Consider the following 15,288-nt stretch of genomic DNA (forward strand, 5'->3'; position numbering starts at 1 on the left):
GACATACTGCCAAATTCTATAAAACAACTTTGGTAGAGACGGCTTATGATAGAGGAATTTAAATTAAATTATCTGGCAACAGCTTTGGTGGACAATCCTGCAGTCAGCATGCCAATTGCACAGTCCTTCAAAATTTGAGACATCTGTGGCATTGTGTAACGTGACAAAATTGCACATTTTAGTGTGGCCTTTTATTGTCCCATGTGTAATCATCATACTTGTAATTATTCTATGTATAATAGCTAGTATAAATATATAGATAATTGTGCATATTTTCCATCATTTCACCCTCATTATTAATTTACAAAGTATACAGAACGGGACTCCTATTCTGAAGGACTCCAAAAATACGTGACCCGGAAGTAGTTAGTTATTCTTGTCAGTTTTATAGCAGTGGAGGGGATTGCTTAATGTTTTTTGTTTTAATAGCGCTAAAACAAGATCACGTTTAAATGACAATAAATAGTGATTAAGTGTAGGACATCCCTAGTGCATTAGATTCTCTATCAAAATTCAATTTAAGGTACGTATGTTCTGTATAAGACACCAAGCTAGCCTTACAACTTTGCTAGCTAACCTAGTAACGTTAGCAGTTAGCCAGGAAGAATGGCCTGCTTCTCATGCTTTTCTGAAGGACCCTGTCTTCACTTTGCAGAACGATATAGCTAACAGAATGGCCCTTTTGTTTACATGTAAAGTTGGCTGGCCTGTATAGCTAGCTGTCAATCGCTAGACACGTCCAGAACCATTTTGGCTAACTACATCATGCTAGCTAACAGTTGTTTTATTTTGACTGCACCATTGACCAGCAATACTGTAATGTAAACGGTGCAGACGTTCTTACCATAATGTTAATGTATACTGTAGGAAGGTCGGAAAATGATCAGGTAGACTGGTACAAATCTTGAGTAATATGGTACTATACTATAGTTGTAATGTATTTGTAAATTATAGTGTCATAGTCTGTGTCCCACTGGGAGGAATAAAATGGTGTGTAAACTGAATTATATAAGGTTGCATTGAGTTTGCCTGGCTACCCAGACTTCTTGCTCCGGCCAAACGCTACGCGCACGGACGTTCGTTTCTTGTAGCAGACGAATTTACTGCGAGCCGTCAGGCTAGCATTATGTCTGCCTGATTTGTATTTACAGTAACAACAATGACAGCCATCAAGCACGCCCTCCAGAGGGACATCTTTACGCCCAATGATGAGCGTCTCCTCAGCATCGTCAACGTCTGCAAGGCGGGGAAAAAGAAGAAGAACTGCTTCCTGTGTGCCACAGGTGTGGCATAAATGCCTTTAAAGTCTAACATGAATCAGCCATTTTCACCATCTCACCAGTGTCATGATGTAAACATTCCGAACTTGAAAACCACTGTCAGAGATTTAACATCAGAAACAGTGATTTCACTGATAAGGCTTACAGAAATGGATCCACATATCACTTTTACCCCATTATTAGACTATTATAACGGTTTGATGCTTCTACCTCAGTCACCACAGAGAGGCCGGTGCAGGTGAGAGTGGTCAAAGTGAAGAAGTCAGACAAAGGGGATTTCTACAAACGGCAGATGGCCTGGGAACTGAGGGATCTGGCTGAAGTGGATGCAAAAGATGCCAGTAAGGTCAGGGAACGAGTCATTTTTCTCAACTTCCTCTCACTGCCTGAATGTAATTTCACATACAACCTTGTCTCTCTCTCCCTCTCTTCCTCCTAACGTGGGTATTCTTCTTTTCCTTCCTTTCCTCATATGCTTTATCCTTCTGCTAATTTTATTGATATTCACATATGGCATCTCTTCTGCTCTTGTCATTCAGGAGAATCCAGAGTTTGACCTCCATTTTGAGAAGGTGTATCGATGGGTGGCCAGCAGCACAGCTGAGAAGAATTCCTTCATCTCCTGCATTTGGAAGCTGAACCAGCGTTACCTGCGGAAGAAGGTGGAGTTTGTGAATGTCAGTTCCCAGCTGCTCGAAGGTATGACAGCTCTCTAACTATGGGGGAGGATCAAAAGCATGTATGTTTTTCTAGTGACCCTCGCTGATCCCTGTACCTTGCATCTGTGATACTTTTCTTTCTTGCCTGTTCCCAATCTCCTGAACTCAACCTGAAGTGTTTCCAGATAAATCTATTTAACCTGTGAGTTGACCTTTGGTGTGGCTTTCTGTGGCTTAACAGATCTTTATTCTCACTCTTCTCTCTTAAACTGTCAATGGCCAGAGCTTCCTAAAGCGGAAGGTTGGTAGCACTTAACTTCTTTTCCCATTTCCTCTTCATTGTGATTTCATGGTGTTGATTCACTATTCTCATAGTAGACTCGCACATCTTTGAAAGTTGTTGCTATTGTTTGTCTTATTTGGATATTGAGTGAGTGGCTTCTGAATGGGTGTTACTAGATGTTTATTACATTTTTTAACATTTATTTAACTAGGCAAGTCCGTATGAATATTAGTATGTTCTGTTTTTGTATAGACATTTTCTATAGTGTATGCACGACCGGTCTCTTTTTTTTTGAACACCTACACATTCAAGGGTTTTTCTTAATTTTATACTATTTTCTATATTGTAGAATAATAGTGAAAACATCACAACTATGAAGTAACACATATGGAATCATGTAGTAACCAAAAAAGTGTTAAACAAATATATATTTTATATTTGAGATTCTTTAAATAGCCACACTTTGCCTTGAGAGCTTTGCACACTCTTGGCATTCTCTCAACCAGCTTCACCTGGAATGATTTTCCAACAGTCTTGAAGGAGTTCCCACATATGCTGAGCACTTGCTGGCTGCTTTTCCTTCATTCTGCAGTCCAACCATCTCAATTTGGTTAAGGTTGGATGATTGTGGAGGCCAGGTCATCTGATGCAGCACTCCATCACTCTCTTTCTTGGTCAAATAGCCCTTACACTGCCTGGAGGTGTGTTGGGTCATTGACCTGTTCAAATACAAATGATAGTACCACTAAGCCCAAACCAGATGGGATGGTGTATTACTGCAGAATGCTGTGGTAGCCATGCTGGTTAAGTATGCCTTGATTTCTAAATAAATCCCTGACAGTGTCCCCAGCAAAGCACCATCACACCTCCTCCTACATGCTTCACGGTGGGAAATACACATGCAGAGATTATCCGTTCACCCACACCGTGTCTCACAAAGACCAGAGGACAAATTTCCACCGGTCTAATGGCAATTAATCATGTTTCTTGGCCCAAGCAAGTCTCTTCTTATTATTGGTGTACTTTAGTAGTGGTTTCTTTGCTGCACTTCCATGAAGACCTGATTCACAAAGTCTCCTCTGAACAGTTGATGTTGATGTGTCTGTTACTTGAACTCTGTGAAGCATTTATTTGGGCTGCAATTTCTGAGACTGGTAACTCTGATGAACTTATCCTCTGCAGCAGAGGTAACTCTGGGTCTTTCATTCCTGTGGCGGTCCTCATGAGAGCCAGTTTCATCATTGCACTTGATGCTTTTTGCGACTGCAAAATTGAAGTTTTCCGGATTGACTGACTTTCATGTCTTAACGTAATGATGGACTTTCATTTCCCTTTGCTTATTTGAGCTGTTCTTGCCATAATATGGACTTGGTCTGTTACCAAATAGGGCTATCGTCTGTATACCACCCTACCTTGTCACAACACATCTGATTGGGACAAATGCATGAAGAAGGAAAGAAATTCCACAAATTAACCTTTAACAAGGCACACCTGTTAATGGAAAAGCATTCCAGGTGACTACCTCATGAAGCTGGTTGAGTGAATGCCAGGAGTGTGCAAAGCTGTCATCAAGGCAAAGGGTGGCTATTTGAAGAATCTCAAATATAAAATATATTTTGATATGTTTAACACTTTTTGTTGTTGTTGGTTAATACATGATTCCATATGTGTTCTTTCGCAGTTTTGATGTCTTCACGTTTATACTACAATGTAAAAATAAAGAAAAACCCTTGAATGAGTGGGTGTTCTCAAACTTTTGACTGGTAGTGTATGTGTTTTTGATTGTATATTTGTTCAAATGGAAGGGTGACGTTTGTTTGTGTGGATGTGTGTGTACTGTATGCGCTGTGCACAATGTTAAACCATCCTCTCCGTCCTTGGTTTAGAGTCAGTCCCCAGTGGTGAGAGCCAGAGTGTTGCCGGGGGCGACGAGGATGCTCTGGATGACTACCAAGAGCTGAATGCCCGTGAGGAGCAAGACATTGAAGGCATGATGGAGGTGTGCGAGTATGCCATCTCTAACGCAGAGGCCTTTGCTGAGAAACTCTCCAGGGAGCTACAGGTTCTGGATGGGGTAAGTAGACAGCGCCATGGAGACTTGGGTCTTCTTGAGGACAACATAGACTTGAGTTGCCTGACATGCGCAGACTACTGCCCTTTGTCATTTATGGTTGAGCACATTACAGTGTGGTTTGGCTAACAGTGATTTGATGAACAGTGTAGTTAAAGTGACCACCTCCAATAATACCCCCCAATCCCAGGCCAACATCCAGTCCATCATGGCATCTGAGAAGCAGGTGAACATCCTGATGCAGCTGCTGGACGAGGCTTTGTCGGAAGTGGACACCATCGAGGGCAAGCTGAGCAGTTATGAGGAGATGCTGCAGAGCGTCAAGGAGCAGATGGACCAGATCTCCCAGAGCAACCGCCTCATTCAGATCAGCAACACCAACAATGGCAAGCTGCTGGACGAGATCCAGTTCCTGGTGGTGAGCATTGTGGTTGATGTGGGGGGAGGTTTCTTGTTGCTGTTGGTTTGTTTGAATGAATGGTACTTAACTCCAATTGATGCTGTACGTGGTTGATTAGAGCATCTGCTAAAGCGGTGGTTCAATGTATTTATTTATTTATTTTCAAAAGTCAGTCCTGCTTATAATAGTAGAATGCACAAGGTGCGATTTCGAAATTGGATAGTGCAGCATCAGTTCGTCTTGTCATGTTACTCATTGCAAACCTTAGAGAGCTGTTTATAACTTGTCAGAAAGTTATAAAGATCAATTAGCCCGTGTCAGCTAATGTTTTTTTGGCTAGGTTTTTTAGCCCATAGATTTGTTGTGATGTTTGAGTCACTCAGATATCACATGAATAAACATTAGACATGGAAATGTTATAGAATTGCCAGACAATTAGGTTTAAAACTGCAACATTTTGTGTCACGTATGAACAGTTTGTGTCATGAACAGTGCTTATGACCATACAAATAGACATTGTGCGCTCGCACAGGGGGCGGAGGATGTTCCCCAATGCTGGAAAGGGGGACTGAGTGGAAAAAGTGTGCTAAATGACTACAATTTAAATGTAAATGATGAATACCTGTCCCTCAGAATTATATGGACTTGTCGAAGGGACACATCAGGGCCCTGCAGGATGGAGACTTGTCCTCGCCCAAAGGCATTGAGGCCTGTATCAATGCTTCTGAGGCTCTACTGCAGTGCATGAACGTGGCACTTAGACCAGGTCATGAGAAACTGATGGCTGTGAAGCAGCAGCAGCACCTGTTCACTGAGCTCAGAGATACCTTTGCCCGGCGCCTCACCAATCACCTCAACAACGTGTTCGTCCACCAGGTAATCCACACAACACAGTAACACTTCACTAGTCCTCTAGGTAATTTAAACATGGTCTCAAGATGTACATTCAGATTCGTATTGAACAACATTTATGACTAGAAATTAGGCATAACACATTTCTTGTTACAGTATTTGAATGTTTCCTGTCTTTGGCAGGTGGCTTTTTCTTTCCTCCTCATCCACTTCCTAGTTTAAGCTCTGTTTCCTCTGATCGTGTCTCTTCCTGTCTCTATGCTGTTTCCCTCCTGTACTACTCTGGTCCTCCTGTCCTTCACTCTCTGCCTCACTCTGAACCACCCCACTCTGCTCTCTCTGCTCTCTGTCCCTGTCAGTTCAACCACTTCAGTCACTTCAAAATGACCATCCCTCAGTTCTATAGGTCCTCCTGTATGTCGCTTCCAGTGAGTAGTACCCTCACAGCAACCCCATTGACCCTTCCCCTCTTACCGCTGACCTTTCCTACTTATCTACACGCCTCTGATTTCTTCACAAAATGCATTACTGACCGCATGAGTTGTGCTGCTCATGACTTCTTAGCTAACCCTCCTCTCTTTCATCTCAACGGGTCTGAACGTCTCAGACCTTGCTCCACTACCTCCATTGAAGGATTGACTGGGCTCCCCTTGCACTTTGCTTCCTTCCTGTGTCAGAGTGCTGCTGTGACTTTGCTGTGCTGGGGTGCCATGTCATAATACTTCTGCCTGTCTGCATGCTTGGTAGCAGCCCTAGAAGCAAGTGAATTAACCTCTTTGGGCTGAGATCCCGCTAACGGGATCGATATGACAACAGCCAGTGAAAGTGCAGGGCGCCAAATTCAAAAGAACAGAAATCCCATAATTAAAATACTTAAACCTACAAGTATTTTACACCATTTTAAAGATACACTTCTTGTTAAACCCACCAGTGTCCGATTTCCGAAAGGCTTTACGACGAAAGCAAACAAAACGATTATGTTAGGTGAGTGCCTAGTCACAGAGAAACACAGCCATTTTTCCAGCCAAAGAGAGGAGTCACGAAAAGCAGAAATAGAGATAAATCACTAACCTTTGATCTTCATCAGATGACACTCATAGGACTTCATGTTACACAATACATGTATGTTTTTTTCGATAAAGTTCATATTTATATAAAAAAAATCTCAGTTAACATTGGCGCGTTATGTTCAGTAGTTCCAAAACATCTGGTGATTTTGCAGAGAGCCACATCAATTTACAGAAATACTCATAATAAACATTAATAAAAGATACAACTCTTATGCATGAAATTATAGATACACTTCTCCTTAATGCAACCGTTGTGTCAGATTTCAAAAAAGCTTTACCGAAAAAGCACACCATGCAATAATCTGAGTACAGCGCTCAGAGACCAAAACAACCCAAACAGATATCCACCATGTTGTGTAATCAGAAATAGCATTATAAATATTCACTTACCTTTGATCTTCATCAGAATGCACTCCCAGGAATCCCAGTTCCACAATAAATGTTTGATTTTTGATAAAGTCCATAATTTATGTCCAAATACCTCCTTTATGTTTCCGCGTTTAGCCCAGTAATCCAAATTCATTTCGCGCATTCCATTACAGTCCGTAGAAACATGTCAAACGATGTATAGAATCAATCTTTAGGATGTTTTTAACATAAATCTTCAATAATGTTCCAACCGGAGAATTCCTTTGTCTGTAGAAATGCAATGGAACTCAAGCTAACTATCACGTGAACGCACGTTCGCCCCCACTTCACAGTAGAAGTAGAAGCATCAAACAAGGTTCTAAAGAGTGTTGACATCTAGTGTAAGCCTTAGGAAGTGCAATATGACCCCATAGACACTGTGTATGCAATAGGGAATGAGTTGAAAAACTACAAACCTCAGATTTCCCACTTCCTGTTTGGATTTTTTTCTCAGGTTTTTGCCTGCCATATGAGTTCTGTTATACTCACATACATCATTCAAACAGTTTTAGAAACTTCAGAGTGTTTTATATACAAATCTTCTAGTAATATGCATATATTAGCAATTGGGCCTGAGTAGCAGACAGTTTACTCTGGGCACCTTATTCTTCCAAGCTACTCAATACTGCCCCCAGCCATAAGTTAACTGAGAAAGGGAAAAAAGCTTGAAAATCTACAAATGCCGGGATGTTCTTGTCGATGAGGTTATTTGAATGTTGAGGTTGAATATCTGAACAGTTAATCTTGTACTACCTCAGTGGTCCATCGGGCCACACAAACTGTCCCTATGAATGCAGGGGATGTCCTTAAAGGGACCAAGATGGTTCAAGAAAAAGTCTCTCCCTGCCTGTGTGTGTGTTTGAGAGGGTGTTTCTCTATATGAGCTGTGTTAACTACCTGTGTTCCCTACATCCAGGGCCATGACCAGAGCTCCACGCTTTCCCAACACACGGCAGAGCTGACCCTGCCTAAACACAGCCCCTTGCACAGGGACCTGCTGAGATACGCCAAGCTCATGGAGTGGCTCAAGAACACCCAGAGAGAGAAGTATGACGGCCTGTCCAGGGTGAGTGGCTTCCTCTCAAAGATCATCATCATCATTATTACTGCCTTTGCCCTAGCTATATTCTATTGTTATCACCATTACCACCACTACTATAACGTCTCCATCACCAGCGGCCCTACCATCATCGCTTACTGTGTCTCATAACAAGTAGACAGGTATTCATGGATTTTTCTCCCTCTGTTTTCAGACCTATGTTGATTACATGACCAGATTATATGAACGAGAAATAAAAGATTTCTTTGAGGTGGCGAAGATCAAAATGGCGGGCACAACCAAAGAGGGGAAGGGAAATAAGTTTGGTAAGACCTTGGCGTGTTTTTAAATGTGTGATGTTTGGTTATGTCTTTTCTTTTCCCTGTGAGAGCTTGTAGTTGCTGTGGGGTTTGTTTGTGGTGTTGTTTAGCCAATTAGGTGCGGTTTTCTTCCCCTTGGGTTTTTGCGTATGGTTTGTATTTGTGGTGTGTGTGTACTGTATTTATGTGATTTGGTTTTGAGGTAAGTGTGTGTAATTCTGTTCAATATTTGTCCATCTATACTGTAACATCACCAGCTTTTTCTGCATGGTTCCCCTTGCGGTATTCCTGGACTATATGGTAACAGCAAACACAACTACATGTAGTTAACTGCCCTGTACTGCTTCCTGTGTCATAGCTTTCACTGCCTAGGAAAGGCCCCTGTGTGATGTCATTGTTTTGCTCAGTGTTGCTAGCTGGTGTTTTGCTCATTGTTATTTCCCTATTTGTCTGTTTACTGTATGAAGAGCCGAAAATTAACCCTGCTACTCATTCTAACTGCAGAGTATGACTTCACTAATTTAGTGTTTTAAGACTAACTGGGGAGCCTAAACATTACATGGGGAATGAAATCCCTCATTTAAGTTTACCTGTAAAGTAAACTGAAATATACTGTATTTAATGCTCTAAAAACGGTCCTTTCATTTGGGAGGAATATAAGGCTCTGCTTCCTGAATTCTGAATTTCAGTCTTAGCTTTTCTCTCTCGAAAACAAAATGAGCAAAACTGTTGTTTTCAAAAAGGCTTTCTTAAGGCCAACCACAGCCTCTGCAGTGCATTTCAGTCTGTTACCTTTGACTCTCACCTCCTTAACGTGCCCCCCATTCTTCATGTCATGAGCCTAACATGTCTCTGTCTCTGATGCCTGCCGTTCTAACTGGCCGCCAGCCACGCTTCCACGGAAAGAGAGTGCTCTCAAACAGGAAACGGAAAGTAAGTATCCCATACGGGTCACGCAGTGAGACCCCTGTAACCTGCCACCCACACCCACCTGCTCCCCACTACTGTGTCCCTGATACTGTTGCACAGCCAGGGCCCCCTCCCTCAGCCCTCCACCTAGAGTAACCCCAATCTGCAATCCATAGAACGTTCTACAGGCCACTTTTTAAAGAGCACCTAAACTAACACCGATCAGACATTTAAAAACAATGAGCATGTACATTCTGTATGGCATAGGATCCTACTACTCATCCAGCGAGGTTCTCTGATAATGAATGTCCAACATCCATAATAAGATATTTAATGGTCTTTATCACCGAGCACCCCTTTCAATGTTGCATATGTTCTTGTCTCTCAATTGTTTTCAGCTGTTCATGTTATGTGTAATTACCGCTAAACTAACATGTTTTAAAGATGCATATTCACGTGGGCTTTGTGGCACACTTTTTTTTTGAGATGCCACAAAGTTCTTTATTTTTAACAGCACAGTTGCTCTGCTTTGAAAATAAGTCCATGTGAATGCAGCTTTGGTCTCATGGGCTATAGATAGGGAAATGTTCCACAGACGAGTATTTAGCCTGTGGTTAGAATGTGCCTTCAACTGTTTCCCCTCTGGTGCCCCAGGCCTGCATGGCAGCTCTGGGAAGCTGACGGGCTCCACCTCCAGTCTGAATAAGCTGGCAGTGCAGGGCTCCAGCAGCAGGCGCTCCCAGTCCTCCTCTCTGCTGGACATGGGCAACATGTCTGCCTCAGACCTGGATGTGGCCGACAGGACCAAGTTCGACAAGGTGATGCTCACAGACAGGGCCTTACTACAGTCTATATATTGCACATACTACCCATGTTTTTTTGTAGATCTTTTTATCGTTTTAGATGCGCCATTTGTTTTGTGTGTTTTATTTATGTTGGATCAATTGATGTAGGGGTCTCTCTTTCTGTAGATCTTTGAGCAGGTTCTTAGTGAGCTGGAGCCTCTCTGTCTAGCAGAACAAGACTTCATCAGCAAGTTCTTCAAGCTACAGCAGCACCCCACCCTGGCTCAGGTGAATTCCATGCTAGTCTGACTGGCTGAGTGTTTGCAAGTGAGATTATGAGTAACTTCTAAATGATTAACCACAGTTTTCTGTTTGTTCTATCAGGGAGAAGTGGAGTCTGACGGAGGGGTGCCCTCCAGACAGCCCCCTGCAGGGGAACACAGACACTCAATGTCATTGACTGAGTGAGTAGCTAGCCTCTCATCTCTTACTGACATTTACTGTATGTTCTGAATGTCCATCAATAGTGCTAGGGCAGTGGTCACCAACTGTCTCTGAGTCAAGATCACTTTCTCAGTCAAAAAGTAAGCCATGATCGACGGCTCTGATTAGATTTTTTAACATGACTTAAAAAATGTAACATTAACCTAATTATAACAGTTATGTAGGAATGAGGTTTGTGCAGTAGGCCAAATACATTATCACAGCATATTGGCTATATGCCTGGCCTTATAATATTTTTTATTCTCAGACCATATTTTATTTCAAAACTCAAGCTTTGATAACAAAATAGATCAGTTGGTGTAGCACTTGTGAGGCACAGCTGAGTATAAATTGAAATAATTTGCAAATAATTTGCTTTTTTATTTTTACTGGACTGGTGGTACCTGCATCTGATGGTCATGGTTCTTTCAAGACAACTGGGGAACTCATGTCAGTGATCTTCGGCAAGACGGAGCTGCTCTTCCTCCCGGGGAAGGACTGCCCGTTCCATGATCTCGCCATCACGGTTGACAACTCCATTGTGTCCTCCTCCCAGAGCGCTAAGAACCTTGGCGTGATCCTGGACAACAAACTGTCGTTCTCAACTAATATCAAGGCGGTGGCCCGTTCCTGTAGGTTCATGCTCTACAACATCCGCAGAGTACGACCCTGCCTCACACAGGAAGCGGCGCAGGTCCTAATCCAGGCACTTGTCATCTCCCGTCTGGATTACTGCAACTCGCTGTTGGCTGGGCTCCCTGCCTGTGCCATTAAACCCCTACAACTCATCCAGAACGCCGCAGCCCGTCTAGTGTTCAACCTTCCCAAGTTCTCTCACGTCACCCCGCTCCTCCGCTCTCTCCACTGGCTTCCAGTTGAAGCTCGCATCCGCTACAAGACCATGGTGCTTGCCTACGGAGCTGTGAGGGGAACGGCACCTCAGTACCTCCAGGCTCTGATCAGGCCCTACACCCAAATAAGGGCACTGCGTTCATCCACCTCTGGCCTGCTCGCCTCCCTACCACTGAGGAAGTACAGTTCCCGCTCAGCTCAGTCAAAACTGTTCGCTGCTCTGGCTCCCCAATGGTGGAACAAACTCCCTCACGACGCCAGGACAGCGGAGTCAATCACCACCTTCCGGAGACACCTGAAACCCCACCTCTTTAAGGAATACCTAGGATAGGATAAAGTAATCCTTCTCACCCCCCCCTTAAAATATTTAGATGCACTATTGTAAAGTGGTTGTTCCACTGGATGTCATAAGGTGAATGCACCAATTTGTAAGTCGCTCTGGATAAGAGCGTCTGCTAAATGACTTAAATGTAAATGTAAATGTATCTTCAGATCGGAACTCTAGAAAGATGCCCGCGTTTCCTACTTGGAATTCCGAGTTGGATGACCTTTCAAAACAAGTCGGAGATGTCCTAGTTCACAGTTGTTTTGGTTCGCCTCTCACGGTCCCTGCTCTCTCAATCCTTTCCTCCAGTGAGACTGACCAGAGGGGACACAAGACTTCCACCTGATCGCAAAACTCGAGTCTCACCGCATCTGCCTCGTGCACAAAATAATACAAATACAGGGCTATCGATACACGTGGCTACTAATTCATTGCAGCGCAAGTGGTAAAATCAAATCAAATCAAATCAAGTGGTAGTATGGAGAAGCATGTTTTTTGTTTTGTAATAGTGTTGAATAAAAAGTGTTGTCAATGCTGAATAAAAACGTAAACATGAACTCACTCTTAAAAACAGCAGCACTTTGCTGTATTCTTCAGTCTCTCTCTAGTTATGGCTTTTAAAATGTTACGAAATCTCGTGTAGGCTAGTATCACACTTTGCTGGAAGCTGTAGGCTGTGAGCTATCCGATTGGCCAGCGCAGTAGGCACACTTGATTTAGCCACAGAGCTCCCAGAGTTTTGTTTTTTCAGACAATTGAAAAGGTTCAAAATTGGGGCATTTTGCCTACCCGGTGCACATGGCTTCTGAATCATGTGTACCTCCCGCCAGCAGTGAAAAAATCAATTGAAAAAGGAGCGCAAGCCTTTGTTGGCTTTTCTACAGAAATGTTTGGTGATCGACTAGGAATGACTTGAGGATCACAATCGACCGGTTGGTAACCACTGTACTTGGGGCACTAAACATGCGACAAATATGACAAGTCCAAATACCATCTTTCATGGTCCACTTCTATCCTCCTCTTCACTTTTACCATATTATTATCTTTCGTTCTGTGTCTTATAACCCGTCTGGTCCTCCTCAGGAAGGACATGGTGCGATTGATGATGAACAAGATCTTCCAGAGCATTGAGACGGAACTCAACAGCCTCATCGCCCTGGGAGACAAGATCGACAGCTTCCACTCCCTGTACATGCTGGTGAAGATGAGTCACCACGTGTGGACAGCCCAGAATGTGGACCCCGCTTCCTACCTCAGCACCACCCTCGGCAATGTGCTGGTCACTGTCAAGAGAAACTTTGACAAGTGCATTGTGAGTCGAGTTCAGGTTAACAGTTGAGTCTGTTGATCTGTGTATCTAGTACTGCTACAGACTGTTGGATGTGTGTGTGAAGCTGTTCATGTTTCTCTCAGTCTGGTCAGATCAGACAGATGGAGGAGGTGAAGATCTCTAAGAAGAGCAAGGTGGGCATCCTGCCCTTTGTCACTGGGTTCGAGGAGTTTGCTGAGCTAGCTGAAACCATCTTCCGTAATGCAGAGCGCAGAGGGGATCTGGACAAGGCATATGTCAAGCTTATCAGAGCCGTCTTTATGAATGGTAGGTCTAATACTTGCCCTGTGTTGTCAGGAAGATTGAATATTATGATTGGTGAATGTTTTGTGTGTATGTTGAGTAATGTGGTTGGCTGATAGTCTGTGCTCTGATTGGTGTTTGTCTTGCTGGGGGTGTATCCAGTGGAGAAAGTGGCCAATGAGAGTCAGAAGACGCCCCGGGACGTGGTGATGATGGAGAACTTCCACCACATCTTCTCCACACAGTCCCGCCTGAAGATCTCCTGCCTTGAGACAGAGAGGCGAGAGGCCAAACACAAGTACACAGACCATCTGCAGGCCTACGTCATCAACTCCCTGGGCCAGCCCCTGGAGAAACTCAATGTGAGAGAGGGGGTTTACACTTGACAAAGCTAATGTAAATTTGATTCATGTTTATATGTAACATACATGTTATATGATAACTGTAACGCATTGTGATTTCACATATAACACATTATGTGATTTCACATGTTTACATGGCATGCATACTTGAATGTACAGAATTTAAAAACGCACAAAGTTGATCAAGTACGCCTCTATGCTTTGCAGCACTTCTTTGAGGGAGTGGAGGCACGTGTGGCCCAGGGGGTGCGTGAGGAGGAGGTCAGCTACCAGTTGGCTTTCAATAAACAGGAGCTGCGTAAAGTTATCAAGGAGTACCCCGGCAAGGAGGTGAAGAAGGGCCTGGACAACCTGTACAAGAAGGTGGATAAGCACTTGTGTGAGGAGGAGAGCCTGTTACAGGTTGGTGATAGAGAACCTAGAAGTTTGCAGTGTGTCTATTCTAGATTATTATAATGATCATTTATTGTGTTGATCTATTATAGATCTGTAGATATGTTATCTTAACAGCCGGTAGTTTCACTTAACAGCTGGTAGTTTCAGTGGTTGATCCTGGGCTTGTTTTTTTGTTGTTGTGTACTTTTCAATTTCTCCAATAGGTGGTGTGGCACTCCATGCAGGATGAGTTCATCCGTCAGTACAAGCACTTTGAAGGCTTGATTGGCCGTTGCTACCCTGGGTCTGGTATCACCATGGAGTTTACCATTGGAGACATGTTGGAGTATTTCTCAAGCATTGCCCAGTCCCATTAATTACAAACATACATATTATAACTTTACACATGCTCTCTATTGCTTCATAGTGCCACACACAGAAGAACCACTATTTACTGAAACCAATCCGTCATTGCTGTGTGGCCAATACGAAGTACATTAATTGAAATTGAATAAATGGCACTTGAAATTGTCTGCAGTACTGGTATGGATGGGAATGAATTAACAGTTGTAAAAAGTTTTGTGTGGTAGCAGGCACAAAAGCCTAGCCGACTAGGTGAAAATCTGCCGTTGTGCCCTTGAGCAAGGCACTTAAACCCAATTGCTCCTGTAAGTTGCTTTGGATAAAAGCATCTGCTAAATGACTCCTATGTAAATGTGTGTGTGAGTGAGTGAGATATTATTTGCACAGAGATCACAATGTTACTGATTTCTTCTGTCTGTGATTTTCCTTTGTTATAACACACATCGCCTGTACATGACAAACTCTTCAAAATTGTGAGGTTGTGGGCCAAATACATGTTAGCTTGTATGACACTACTCAAAATCTAAAGCCCCCTTCATCACACTGTCTTGAACTTTGTATAGTCACAGAATGTCAGTCTTCTACTGGAATATTTTTGTGTGATTGCAAACCTTTCAACATAATGCCATATTGCCAAATAAATGTAAAAATGTCAAATTTTTCATGGATTTGTTTAACATTTCTATTTTATAGTTTGCATTAGATTAGAAGCACTGAGCTCATTCATTATGTAGTGATAACTACAACTGCGAAGTAGAACTGAGTGTAGGCTACTACTGAACTCGTTGAAGACTTTGGAGATGTTCACTGGCACAGGTTCAGGTGACATGTGTCTCGTTTCCATGGAGAAGTTAAAGCGAAGTGGGATGAGCTTCGGCG

At 43.0% G+C, this 15,288-nt stretch overlaps 1 protein-coding gene across 5 annotated transcripts; it reads left to right on the top strand.

Moving 5' to 3' along the window:
- Nucleotides 1–355: 355 nt before the first annotated feature.
- Nucleotides 356–15,066, top strand: LOC124037864 (exocyst complex component 1-like). 5 transcript variants are annotated; one of them, XM_046353028.1, is made up of 19 exons: nt 356–523; nt 1,118–1,283; nt 1,496–1,626; nt 1,820–1,979; nt 2,223–2,240; nt 4,109–4,296; nt 4,484–4,711; nt 5,327–5,569; nt 7,940–8,089; nt 8,277–8,388; nt 9,271–9,315; nt 9,946–10,109; nt 10,263–10,364; nt 10,461–10,540; nt 12,820–13,048; nt 13,150–13,333; nt 13,472–13,671; nt 13,879–14,073; nt 14,271–15,066. In XM_046353028.1, exons 2-19 carry the CDS (start codon nt 1,160–1,162, stop codon nt 14,421–14,423), a joined length of 2,706 nt encoding a protein of 901 aa, XP_046208984.1. In that variant the 5' UTR covers nt 356–523; nt 1,118–1,159; the 3' UTR covers nt 14,424–15,066. The 5 variants fall into 5 exon arrangements, with proteins under 5 accessions (XP_046208984.1, XP_046208982.1, XP_046208986.1 ...); XM_046353026.1 differs by having other exon boundaries at nt 1,152–1,283; XM_046353030.1 differs by lacking the exon at nt 9,271–9,315 and having other exon boundaries at nt 1,152–1,283.
- The last annotated feature ends 222 nt before the right edge of the window (nt 15,067–15,288 follow it).

The sequence above is a fragment of the Oncorhynchus gorbuscha genome, linkage group LG06 (genome assembly GCF_021184085.1).
Source record: "Oncorhynchus gorbuscha isolate QuinsamMale2020 ecotype Even-year linkage group LG06, OgorEven_v1.0, whole genome shotgun sequence".
Taxonomy (NCBI): domain Eukaryota; kingdom Metazoa; phylum Chordata; class Actinopteri; order Salmoniformes; family Salmonidae; genus Oncorhynchus; species Oncorhynchus gorbuscha.

Bases quoted from the DNA above. Each gene is read 5' to 3' on its own strand.
- LOC124037864 (XM_046353028.1), top strand. From the start codon at position 1,160: ATGACAGCCATCAAGCACGCCCTCCAGAGGGACATCTTTACGCCCAAT. The intron at 5,570-7,939 runs GTAATCCACACA...CCCTACATCCAG, and splicing joins ACAACGTGTTCGTCCACCAG to GGCCATGACCAGAGCTCCAC. The intron at 10,365-10,460 runs GTGAATTCCATG...TTGTTCTATCAG, and splicing joins AGCACCCCACCCTGGCTCAG to GGAGAAGTGGAGTCTGACGG.